Source organism: Lycium ferocissimum, chromosome 12, assembly GCF_029784015.1.
Source record: "Lycium ferocissimum isolate CSIRO_LF1 chromosome 12, AGI_CSIRO_Lferr_CH_V1, whole genome shotgun sequence".
Taxonomy (NCBI): Eukaryota; Viridiplantae; Streptophyta; class Magnoliopsida; order Solanales; family Solanaceae; genus Lycium; species Lycium ferocissimum.
The window spans coordinates 32277786-32290266 of NC_081353.1; the positions used below are offsets into that span (position 1 = coordinate 32277786).

A 12481-nucleotide genomic window follows, 5' to 3' on the forward strand; every position below is an offset into this window, starting at 1 on the left:
GCTTGGTTTGGATGACCGTGAGGAGGGGTTATCGCGAGGAAAACACGGTAACCAGATGTGGGCGGCGAGTGTCAGGGCCCGACCACCCGATACCGTGATGTAAGGAACAGAGAGGCAATGGAGGATTTTATGCAGAGATGGAGACCAAAGTCAACTTAGTACCTTGAATGTATCGGACTATGCGTTTCGACGTAAATATGTACAGCCTTAGGATCATGCATGTGAGCATACTTGTTGAGCCGTAGGAGATGGCAAGTACCGTGTGAATGTAGATGCGTAGCAGCGGCCAACTTACGATATTGGGTGGGATCATCGCAAAGGAGGCTTGTTTGTGGCACCAATTTGGCTTTGGTGTCGAGGTCTGTCTGACCGGGCTTACAGGCAAATTGTATGCCCGCACGCTCTATAATGTCCGCCGTATAATTTTTCGAGAGAGAAACATGCCGTGTGAAGTCCGGGGTAACAGCGATACCCGGAAAATAGGCGAGAGGGCCCAATCCTTCATAGCAAATTCGGCACTTAAGCAGACATGATGATTTCCTTAGAGCATCGGAGGAAGGCATGAGAATAATATCATCAACATATAGCAGAATGTAGCAATGTCGAACCTCGACAATAAATAAAGAGAGAGTGATCGGATACGCTATGCGAAAACCAATGGTGGAGACATAGTTTGCAAAGCGTTGGAACCGTGCACGAGGGAGCTTGCAAGGCCGTACAACGATTTCTTCAAGAGAACGGCAGACATGATGGGGATGCGCGGGTCCTTAAACCCAATAGGCTGATGCATATAAATGGTCCATTAAGATTCTTGTGTAGGGAAAGCATTCTTGGACGTCAGTGATGAATGGGCCAAGAGTGTGCAAGGGCAATGCTCAAGACGGTGCGAATAGTAGCGGTTTTGGGACTGAAGGTCTCGTCGCGATCAACTCGAACTTGTTGAGACCGCCATCACGGACAAGACGGGCTTTGTGCCTCTCAAAGAACAATCGAGATTTTTTTTATGAGGAAAAATCACATAGAACGAATAAGATTCACATCGGGGGACGTGGAACCAACTCCCACGTCTTATTATTAATTAGAGCATTATATTATTCATCAACCATGGCAGCTTTCCCCGTGGTCATTTAGAGCAACGATGATTTCGCGGGATAGGCGAGATGGAGAGAATGCTGGAAGTATTTAAGTTGAACGGTTGTTTGGGTTTGAAAATCCCGTGTTGGCTTCTAGTAACCATGCGGGAGGGCTGCTGGGCAGTGACGGGTGGGGCAGTGGGGGTTAGGGGGTGCTGGGCAGTGACCGTGGGGGGGTGGTAGGACTGCTGGGCAGTCACGGGTGGAGCAGCGGGGGGATGTCGGGGCCGTGTCCGCTGGGGGCGGCGGGCGGGGGGGGGGGTGGACCGAGGGAACGACGGGAGGAGTAGGTGGAGACAGAAAATGCAAGGTATATGGGGAAATTCCATGGTCCAAAAATTCATAGGAAGTTGGGGTGGGGGAGTGCAATTTGGAGAAGGGTGAAGTTTCGTCAAAAGAGGACATCTTGTGAGATGATGATTTTGTTGGTGGACAAATCATAACACTTATATCCTCATGATTCAATGGATAGCCCAAAAAGACACACGGGTGGACCTTGCTTGTAACTTATGAATAGTCGTAGACGGGAAAAGTGGATAGCATAGACACCCAAAAACCCGGAGATGAGAATAGGAGGGGTTCGTTGATAGAGAACTTGCGTCGGTGATTTATGCCTAAGGACTTTGGTGGGAAGTATATTGAGGAGGTATGTGGCCATTTGGAGAGCATGATGCCAAAAAGAGGGGGGGACGGAGGAGTGGACAAGAAGAGTGCGCACTATGTTGTTAATGGATTTAATTTTTTTTCGTTCCGCTTTGCCATTTTGAGAGAGATATGGGGCAAGAAAACCGAAAATTTATACCATTTGAGGCGCAAAAGATTGAAAATGCCCATTTGCGAATTCACCCATTGTCACATTGAATGTTTTTAATGTCTCTTTCGAATTGAGTCCGTATTAATGCCTTAAAAGATAGAAAAGTGGAATACACTTGGGACTTATTAGAGATAGGAAAAGTCCAAAGAAAATTACTATAATCATCAAGAAAGAAAACATAATAGCGGTGCCCATTAGAACTTAAAACAGGAGATGTCCATAAATCACTATGAATGATGTCAAACGGCATAGTAGTAAACGACAACGAATCATAAAATGGCAATTTAACATGTTTCCCAAAGGACAAGAGGTGCAAAAAGAAGTACGGGCCCTATTACATTCAATTAAGGCATTACTACGAAGAGAACTTAGAATAGCTTTCCGGATGACGGCGGGAATGCCACAAGCTAGGTGATGCGGCAAGGAAGGTGGATGGTGGGTGGACCATTCGTGGCATTGAGAGGATACAATTCCCCCCGTGCTCTCACATCTCGTTGGCGGCTCCCCGTCGATAAATCCTTCGCGAAAACCCAAGAGGATCAAACTCAACGGACATTATTATCCTTGGTGAATTTACGTACGGAAACAAGGTTTTTGATGAGTTTTGGAGCATACGAGACATTTCGGAGGTAGCGAGGATTAGGTGGGGGAAGGGATGTATGACCATAGCCTCGAATTGGAATAGTGCTACCGTTACCAACAATGATTCCGAGTATTGCTCAAATTAAAATAAGACGTGAAATTACCTGAGTTGGCGAGTCATGTGAGAAGTCGCCCGGTGTCCATGTACGGTGTCATAGGTTGATGCATGGATAGGGTGTGTCTTGCATTTGCCTCCCGCGTCTGTCGGAGTGTACCCGAGTGTGGTGGAACGTGCATGGAATAGGCCTGCTAAGGCGAGGGACCAACGCCAGAATGCCGCTGACGTGGGCTGGTGTGCCTACCCTTTGTCTCTTCGGATGCGGGCGGGGAGGCGGTGGCCCGCTGCTGGGCGGCGGGCGAGGGGCCCGATGGCCAGCCCTGCGGTGGGCTGTCCCGTGGTCGGCCCTGGCGGCCGGCTGCGCTGTCCCCGCGGCATTGACGCCCTTGCTTCCGCGGTTGGTGTTGTTGTTGTTATTTTTGCCCTTGTTCTGTTGTTAAATTCACCTGCCACGATTATTATCACGACGATTAGCGGAATTATTGTTGCCGCCCCAGGTGGTGGAGAGGAGTATCATTATCAACAAGTAGAGCACGGGATTGGAATCGCTAGCACGTTCCTTGGTGCCGCATCTTCGAGGGCTTGGTACGGGCACGGCCGGAGAAAGAAGGCAAAACATCTTTTGTTGGATGGTGGTGACAAAGTGTGCATCGTCTCTCGATAGCCGGCGAGAAGTCGCGAGACCAGACGTTGGTCGGACACGGCGACCCGACGTTGCAAGCTGATCCGTGAGAGACTTGAGCCTATTGTAATAGGCCATAGCCCGAGCCGAAGTCGGCCATTTTTGTGGTGGTGAATTCAGTTTCAAAATACATTTGCCGTGAGTGCTTATTATCTTGGAAAAGTTGAGCAACGCGATCCAAGCCTTCTCGGCAACATCATCCGCCACGAGAATAGAGGTAAGAATATAATGGGAGACGGTGGCGTATATCCATTGAAGGACCACCGCATCTAGCCGTTTCCAGAGCGGAAGGTTAGCCGCCTTTGTTGCGGCATACGCGGTGAGTTCAGCGGTGTCAGTTGGTGGTATGATGTATTCAAGTACGGAGTGAACGCGGGCTAGGACTTTGAATAGTGTCGCCCATTCGTGATAATGGCCGGTTTCCATGTCTAGAGTGATTGGGATTAAAGATTTCACATTCGTGACGGTTAAAGCAGAATGGAAATTTTTGTTGTCAGCCATTGAAGGGAGAAGAGGGAGGAGGAAAGGGGACGGCTAGGTTTAGGGTTAGGGGACGGCTAGGTTTAGGGTTAGAAGAGAGAGAGAGAGGTGGACGGCTAGGGTTTTGGAGAGAAACCTAGTCTGATACCATGTAGGAAATCAATCCGTGCCTTGTATTGATGTATCAAAGTTATTATATACAAAGTAGGTATCCCCTATTAGAATGATACTAGGCTAAATTACAGGACCTGATTACAGTACATAAGGAAGGGAATATTTACAATATTTACGTGTACTATCAAGAACTTCCAATCTTTGTACTAAATAAACTTTTTTATATTTAAAAGTTTTTTAAAAAAAAATCTCTAAGTCTAAACAATATTATATCTTTGTCTTATAAAAAATTTGGATCTATTGTAGAACCCGTGACATGATTCCTTCACATTTTATGCATGTAAAGAACTTCCATTGCAGTACTAAATAAAATGAAGAGTTAAGTATTGCTCTTTTTATAGTTAAAAGTTTTTTTAAAATTTCTCTAAGACTAAACAACACTATGTCTTTGTCTTATAAATTTGGATTTATTGTCGAACTTGTGACATGATTGATATTCCTTCACATTTTGTGCATGTAAAGAGCTTTCATTGCAGTGTTAAATAAGTGAAGAATTAATTATTGTCACTAAAGAAAACCAGAAGAAATTTCATAAACTTCGAATTGATCAAATCTTAAAAAACTGTCTTTCCTTTTATATGAAACAGTTTTTCTTTCTACTTAAAAGTACTCAATATTTTCTATAATGAGATAAACATAATCTATGGTACTCCCAAAAAGAAAAGAAATAAAGAAAAGATTTTTCTTTTGAAAGTTACAAGAATTATTTGTTTAATTGCTTTACTAAATCTGTTAAAAATATTTATTCTTTAAAAGATGCTTTTAGAATATTATGTGTTGCATTCATATTATATTTAAAGTCTCGTTCAAGCTTTAGCAGGAGGATTGTTGAAACCCATTGAGTACCGCCTGTAGTTGTACTGATGTTTCATTTTCCCTGCAACCTACATTTGCTTATGTCAATGTATACATTTTTTTACACCATCAGGTTAAAATTGGCCTATAATAAGTAACTGTCTATCGTAATCCTAATTTGGTAACTTCTAAAAGTATAGTAATTAATGTGCTATAACAACAACTATGCCTAGATCCCACGCAAATTGAATTTTCGACTCTGTCACACTATACCACAACAAAAAAAAAAGACAAGAAATTAGCTACAAAATTCATCGCTAATCTATTGCTAAATAGCCTGTAGCTAATAGGATTCTTTTATCATCAGTCGTTGGTCCATTGTTAAAAGGCCTAACGATGGATTTTTGTTGTTTAATGATAGAAGGTTCTAAATAACCTATTGCTAATTCGATTTTTTATCATCCATCATTAAATATGATTAGCGACGGATTTTTTCTATTCAACAGTAGAAGTTGTCGTCGTTAATTCCTATTTTTGTAGTGGATTAATCCTCCTAGATCATGACGCTGCATATTTAATTAGCTATAGCCAGTTAAAATATACTTCCTCTGTCTCAATTTATGTGGCACTTTTTGTTTTTCAAAATTCAAACTATGTAAACTTTGACCAGTATTTTAAAACATATAGTACTTTTTTGTATAGTTTTTAATATCTAAATTTTAATTTTAAAGTATTGAGTTGATCAAATTGAATTTAGCTTAAAAGATTTGTCAAATTGAGTCTCGGAAAATGAGAAGTGTCAGATAAATTGGGACGGAGGAAGTGCTGATAATGTAAAAACTATTCACATCACACTTTATATAATGTGCTTGAGCTCTCACTCTATTTGCTTCAATCAACTCGACCAAAACATGAAGAAACTCCCCTTCTTTCTTCTTCTCATTTTGCTACTTGAAGTAATTTCTGTTGATTCCCAGCAAGCTCCAGCACTTTTGAAGTACGTGCTTCAATGGCCACCTACTTTTTGTATAAAACTGAATTCTGAAGAAGAAGGCAGGTGCAAAGAACCAATTCCTGAACATGAATTCACACTCCATGGCCTCATGCCGGCAGATGAAGAAGGAAATAGCATTGAATGCTACCCCGGCGAAGACCCAAATTGGGATGAATTGGTATATATTCACTCTCACGTTTTATGCGCTAAGGCAAAAGTCAGAAACTTTCAAAACTTTTACGCATTTTATAGTGGCCACCTAAACTTAGACTTGTTCGATTGAATACCATCGGTGTATAAAAAGTGTACCTATTGAATACTTTTTGCTGACATGGCAAAAAAAGTGTTCTCCGATCTCTTGAAGCGCGTGAACAAGTCCAAAATAATTTTTTCCAACTTATACACTTAAATATCTATAAACTAAATAATTAAAAAAAATTAACTTAAAAAAAAAAAAAAAAAAAAAAAAAAAAAGAGAATATGTACTTTCCTCCTCATCTTCTCCATCTCATCTGTATGTTTCCTCCTCATCTTCTCCATCTCATTCTACCAGTCTTCCTCCTTATCTTCTCCATCTCATTCTCCTCAATCTCCTTTCCGTCTTTATCTCTCCATCAACCATTCTTCCTCCTCGTCTTCCTCCGCCCATTTTTTCTTCAACACATCACACACCTTTGTCACACCCTTTGCCTTTCTCTCTCCCTCCCTCTCTTCTACCAAAAAAATTATATGCAAAATAAAAAAAATCAGATTTCAGAGGGGGTTCGTTTTGGGTTTTGTGGGGGTATTTAAAGGTGGTGTTTGGACGGAAAAACGGGGCGGTGAGGTGGTTGGGTTGTTGAGGGGTCTGTTTTGTGGAGGAGATGAAGGTGGCGATGGGGTGGTGTTATAGTGGTGTGAACGTCGGTGGTGTGACGGAGGAGGGTAACGAGTGGTTTAATGGTGGTTTATGGGTGGAGAAAAAATGGTGGTTTTATTTTTGTGAAAAGAGGAAGAAGAGAAAGATGGAGATGGTAGTGGAGAAAGGATGGGCAATGAGGGGTGGAGGAAAGTAATGGGTGTCTTTTTTCGGTGGTTGGCGGCGGTCGGACGGAGATGCTGACCGGACGGAGGTGGTGGCGGAAGTTTATAATTTTGCAGTTGGGTTGGTGGTGGGCGGCGGGAGGGGGGATGGGGACGAAGGAGATGAAAATTTGGGGTGGTGGGGTTGTATAATTTATTTTTTAATTATTATGGTGGACCTGCGCCACGTGTCATGTTTTCATTTGACAAAATACCACGTCATGGAGAGTGTAATACACTCTCTTCATTTTGTTGATTATTGTGAAAAAAGTACCCAATAGGATTGAATTTGGATTGGTTTAGGTACCCAATAGGTACAACCATCGATTTAGGTAGCCATGAGGAAAATGTGGTAAAGTTTAGGGGGCTATCTATGACTTTTGCCTATGCACTAACGATGCAGAAAAATATTTACATAATCTGGTCATATGTACACTTACCGTTAACTCAGGAGAGTTTACTTTTTAATATTTACATAATCTGGTCATACATATATATACACACACACACTTACCTTTCACTCGCGGAGTTTACGTTTTACGCATTGACGATGAGGAAAAATACTTACATAATTTTGGTCATATATAATACTTTCTTTTCAATTTGTTTGGCTTATTTTCTTTTTTAGTGTTTAAAAAAATGTCTCTTTCCTAATTTGGCAACTCTTTAATTTCAACATCCCACATGAAATATTTAAGACTCAAGCTTAAAGGGCATTTTTGTCTTGTGAAGGAATTATACTCGAAGAACTATATGGAATTAGACATACTTTTTTCTAGGATCAATGTGCGTTACCACCACCAATTGCCTTAGTGATTTCCTACAATATCAATTATGGAGTCTTGTAGTTTCTCTACAACTACACTCTTTATCCTAAAGGTTTTACTATCAAGTTTTTGGTGTGTAGAGAATGACTAAAGCACTCTCTTTTATGGGTAAGAAATGTGATCTTCTAACTCCTTTATTCAAGAAATACATTCTCTTTATGCGACATAACTCCAATTCCATTAATGAGTTTCATAACTCTTGGTCTTTTACTATATGGAGCTATATAGTGGAGTCATAACTTATCTTCATGAATGAAGTAAGTTATAGGTCCCATATTGATTATTGGGTAAACCAAGTTTTAACAGGTACATTATACATATCTTTAGTTTAAGACTACAAAATTCTCTTTACTTTCTTAAGCTCTGTATTAAGGACCTGTATGACCATGAGAATTATTCACTTTTTTCCGGATTTTTTTTCCACTTTTTTCAAAAATTAGTGTTTGGCCATAAAAATTTTAAATACAACTTCAAGTAATATTTGGAATTTGAAAAAAAAAAATCCTTGTTTTTCATCTTTTCCATTTTCTGTTTTGGACCGTTACTTTTGTTTTTCTGTTTTCAATTTTTACCCTAAAAAATTTATTTTTATAAAAAGGACCCTCAATTTTTACCCTAATAATTTTTTTTAGGATCCAAACAACTTTTACATTCACAAAATAGTATCAACAAATTGTAAAAAGTACTTGGATCTTGGTACATAGAGCCATATAACAAACAAAAAAAAACACATCTCATCTCACTGAAAATGATAATCTAATCCCACTGGTAAGAGGCAACTTATGTTGCTCAGTTGTTCTCCACTCCAACAACATTCAACATCATGTGCTAAAAAACCTCTAAAAGAAAAGAAGCAAGTGGGAATTTTGCAACAAAGCCATATTTAGAGATGCTATATTTCCTGTGTATACCAAGAAGCCTCCCAGTTGCAGCCTTTTGATGGAAAGAAACCATCAGTTTTGAGCACTCCATAAGCTGATCTCGAGTGTAGTTTCTATATTTCTCGCACTGGTTATGTTTATTGATTGCTTTGGGTGGTTTTGCTAGTTTTTAGAAGTTGGGGGTATGAATCATATTTCATGCTTTTTTAGAAAAAGTACATTTCAACAACCAAATATTATTTGCAAAAATTCCAAAAAAAGGTGATTTTTTTTTTATTTCTATGGCCAAACGCCTACTAAGTCAAACAAATTAAAAATGGAGGAAGTACTACTTTTGGTTCCTCAGTTCATGTAGAGGTCCACAGACTTTGTTGTGTAATTTTTTTTATCACACTACAGTTTAGACCAGTCGAAGATACACTTGTAACATTCTCCGCTTAGTGTTGAAGAATGAAAAAAGTATCATATCGGCGGTTAATGAGATGGGTGGTCTCCTTCTATGGACTTGAGCAATCCTCCCCTCATAAGCTAGCTTTTGGGTTGAGTTAGGCCCAAGATTCATTCTTTACATGGTATCAAAACGAGATGCATCTCACATGATGTTGGGCCCCTAAAATAAAATTGTCCACGCACCAGATGTCCAGCCCTGGGCGTGAGGTGGAGTGTTGAAGAATGAAAAAAGCGTCACATCAGTGGTTAATGAGATGGGTGGTCTCCTTATATGGACTTGGGCAATCCTCCCCTCATAAGCTAGCTTTTGGGGTTGAGTTAGGCGCAAGATTCATTTTTCATACTTACACAATACACACTCTTAAATAGATTTAAGTCATATACGTTAACGGTGCAAAAGTATGTGTTACCTTAACAATGCAGTTATAATATGTAATAGTAGGTCAGTTATCATAAAGATATTTACTTGCAATGACCTTTCAAGTGACCTGATCGTGAATATTTTTTAATGACGCTGCAGTTTGAACCAATCGAAGATGAACTTGTAACATTCTGGCCATCACTTAGAGAAGACTTCAGTGAAAGGGACTTGTGGGAGCATGAGTGGCGCGCCCATGGAGCGTGTGGAGGAACAACACCACAAGAGTACTTCAACACAGCAATAGAGATCAACAACAAGCCTGAACAAGGTAACTTGTTCAATTACTTGGAAACAAGTGGGATTATTGCAAGCGATAGCTTGGCTTATCCAAAAGAAGATATCTTTGCGGCTGTCCAAAAGGTCTTTGATGAAAGTACTCATGTAATTCGTTCATCTCCTAGTAAACGTTGTGTTAATGCTCCTTCAAAATCTCCTCCTCCAAAACCTAAATCTCCTCCTCCTCCAAGTCAAGTCTCCTCTCCTCCCAAGAAGTCACCTCCTCCTCAAGAAATCTCCTCACCTCCTCACCCCTCCCCCCTCCTCCCAAGAAGTCTCCTCCTCCCACCTCCTCCTCCTCCTAAGAAGTCTCCTCCACCTCCTCCTAAGAAGTCACCTCCTCCCCCTCCTCCTAAGAAGTCTCCTCCACCTCCTCCTAAGAAGTCTCCTCCACCTCCTCCTAAGAAGTCACCCCCTCCACCTCCTAAATCTCCCCCACCTCCACCACCTAGTCCTCCTCCTCCTCCTCCTAGTCCGCCTCCACCTAGTCTTCCTCCTCCTTCTCCACCCCTTAATATTTACCTCACATGTATTCCAATTAATCCAGAAATCACTACTCATGTTTACTTGAGTGAGATTACCTTGTGCACTAATTTGGATGGCACTGAATACATTTCATGTCCTTCAGAAGCTGCTCCTACAAGCTGCCCTGATGAAGCTCTGATTATGCTCCCTCATCCACAAGCTCAATGGTAAGGATTTAATTAGGCTCTATATTTAATTACTTCCTTCATATCAATTAGGTTTAGGTTTATATAGTTTTGATTCGGCCCACAGTTTAAGAAAGAAAAGTAAACTTTTGGAACTTCTGGTCTTACTGCTGAAAAAATATGAATTTACGACGGATGTTCACCGTGGGAAATTTGGGATTCGTCGAAAACGTTTCCACAAGCCAATTTTCGCCTGAAAATTCCGTTGTATATTTGCGCTTTTTAGTAGTGTCTTAAATTTGTCATAACAATATTTGTGTCGCTATAAGATTTTGAAACTTGTGATTTTAAATATGTCAAAACAAGTATATTTGTGGCTATATAAACTTCCCATTAAGAAACATATAAATTTGTCATTATTTTTAAACAAACAAATAATAAAAAATTAGTGTCAAATAAAATGGAATTAAGAAATATATAAATCTGTCATTCTTTTTAAACAGACAAATAATGAAAAATTAGTGTCAAATAAAATGGAATAGAAGGAGTACATCTAACCAATGAATGCAAGAGCTCACTTTAATTATTACTTAACTATGTATATACATATTAGATTAAATTAGATCTCACTTTAATTATTAAGCAACTATGTACTAAGATTAAATTGTTTGATCGGATATAACACTGAATTTAGATAAACGTTTCTGATTTAACTTGATACTAAAGTTTTATTATATAACCTGACTATATAAAAAGGTTTTACATTTATCAGTGATACTACCTTTATACATTTCTTTGTAGGCCTGAGGATCCACCTGAGGATATCTGGAAGACACGAATGGGACGTATCTTACGTTTGAACGATCTACGGCTTAGATTAATGCTGGCTTAGAATAATAATAATAATAATAATAATAATAATAATAATAATAATATTATTATTATTATTATTATTATTATTATTAAGAAAGAGAGAATGGAAGATGTTGTGTTAAAATAATGCATTACTATATGCAGTGTTATCTCGAATAAAAGTTTTATTCTATTCTCCTTTTAATATTGATTTGCAACGTAATCAAGCCAAATTTTCGCACAATATTCATGTTTGTTTAGTAATTAAAATGTATAAATTTATATCTAGGATGGCGATAACAATAAATACCGTCAAATATTTTTGAATATATTTAATTTTTGGCGATAACATAAATTAGTAATATAAGGGAAAATGTTCAAATTTGCCCATATACTAACCCGAACTGAATAACTTTGCTATCCATTAAACAATTGGTTCAGCCTTATTCTTGCGGTTTGAAAAATTTATTACTTTGCTCTTAACATTAACAGAGTTCCAATGTGAAATATGTGAACTTCCCATGTCCAAATTCTTCTGGAAAAAGTCGATCTTTGCTAAACTTTTGATTATGATTTAAAATTATCCTCCATTAAGGGCCATGACAAAAAATGAGACTTTTATCCAACAGCAAGATTAGATTAGATCAAAAGTTGAGGGCAATGTTTACAATAGTATATCATTTGACCACATAAATGACAATCTTCGAAAACAACTAAAATACTCAACATAATGCGGTTCATAAAAAAATTAAGATGAAGGTTAATCTCAACATTTGTATTCAGTAAAACTATACCTTATGTACTGAACATTACATAAATTAGTTCAATAATACGTTGATTTCAAGAAATATGACATAGTATGGCCCAACAAAATGGCAAAACATCGAAACCTGAAGCATCAAATAATTCACTATTTTAGAGCTTTCTTACATCCTTTAATATATACGGAAACGAGGCAAAAAAAGCACCTGAACAATTGGAAATAGAATAAAAATACCCTTGATGTTAGCAAACTGATTCAATTATGCCACTATCCGGTAAACGGGCCTCAAGGAGGATGTTGACTCCATGAAGCGAAGTGTTTAACAGCATTTCTTTTATTGAAAACGTTTTTTTTTTTTTTTTTTTACCCTTTTTAAAAAATCAGTTTTTGAATTTTTATAGAAAATTTATTTTTAAAGATACCTATTCGGAAAAGTTTGAGTCTGTTCAATCCAATAGACATTTAAAGAATAACAACAAATCCAGTGTAATCCTATAAGGGAGGTTCAGGATGGGTACGTAGTGTAT

General features: G+C 38.8%; 1 protein-coding gene across 1 annotated transcript; it reads left to right on the top strand.

Annotated features, from left to right (window-relative positions):
• The first annotated feature begins 5689 nt into the window (after positions 1-5689).
• Positions 5690-11244, top strand: LOC132040594 (uncharacterized). Its single transcript, XM_059431247.1, has 4 exons — positions 5690-5950; positions 9513-9792; positions 10198-10381; positions 11141-11244. Exons 1-4 carry the CDS (start codon positions 5690-5692, stop codon positions 11229-11231), a joined length of 816 nt encoding a protein of 271 aa, XP_059287230.1. The 3' UTR covers positions 11232-11244.
• Positions 11245-12481: the final 1237 nt, after the last annotated feature.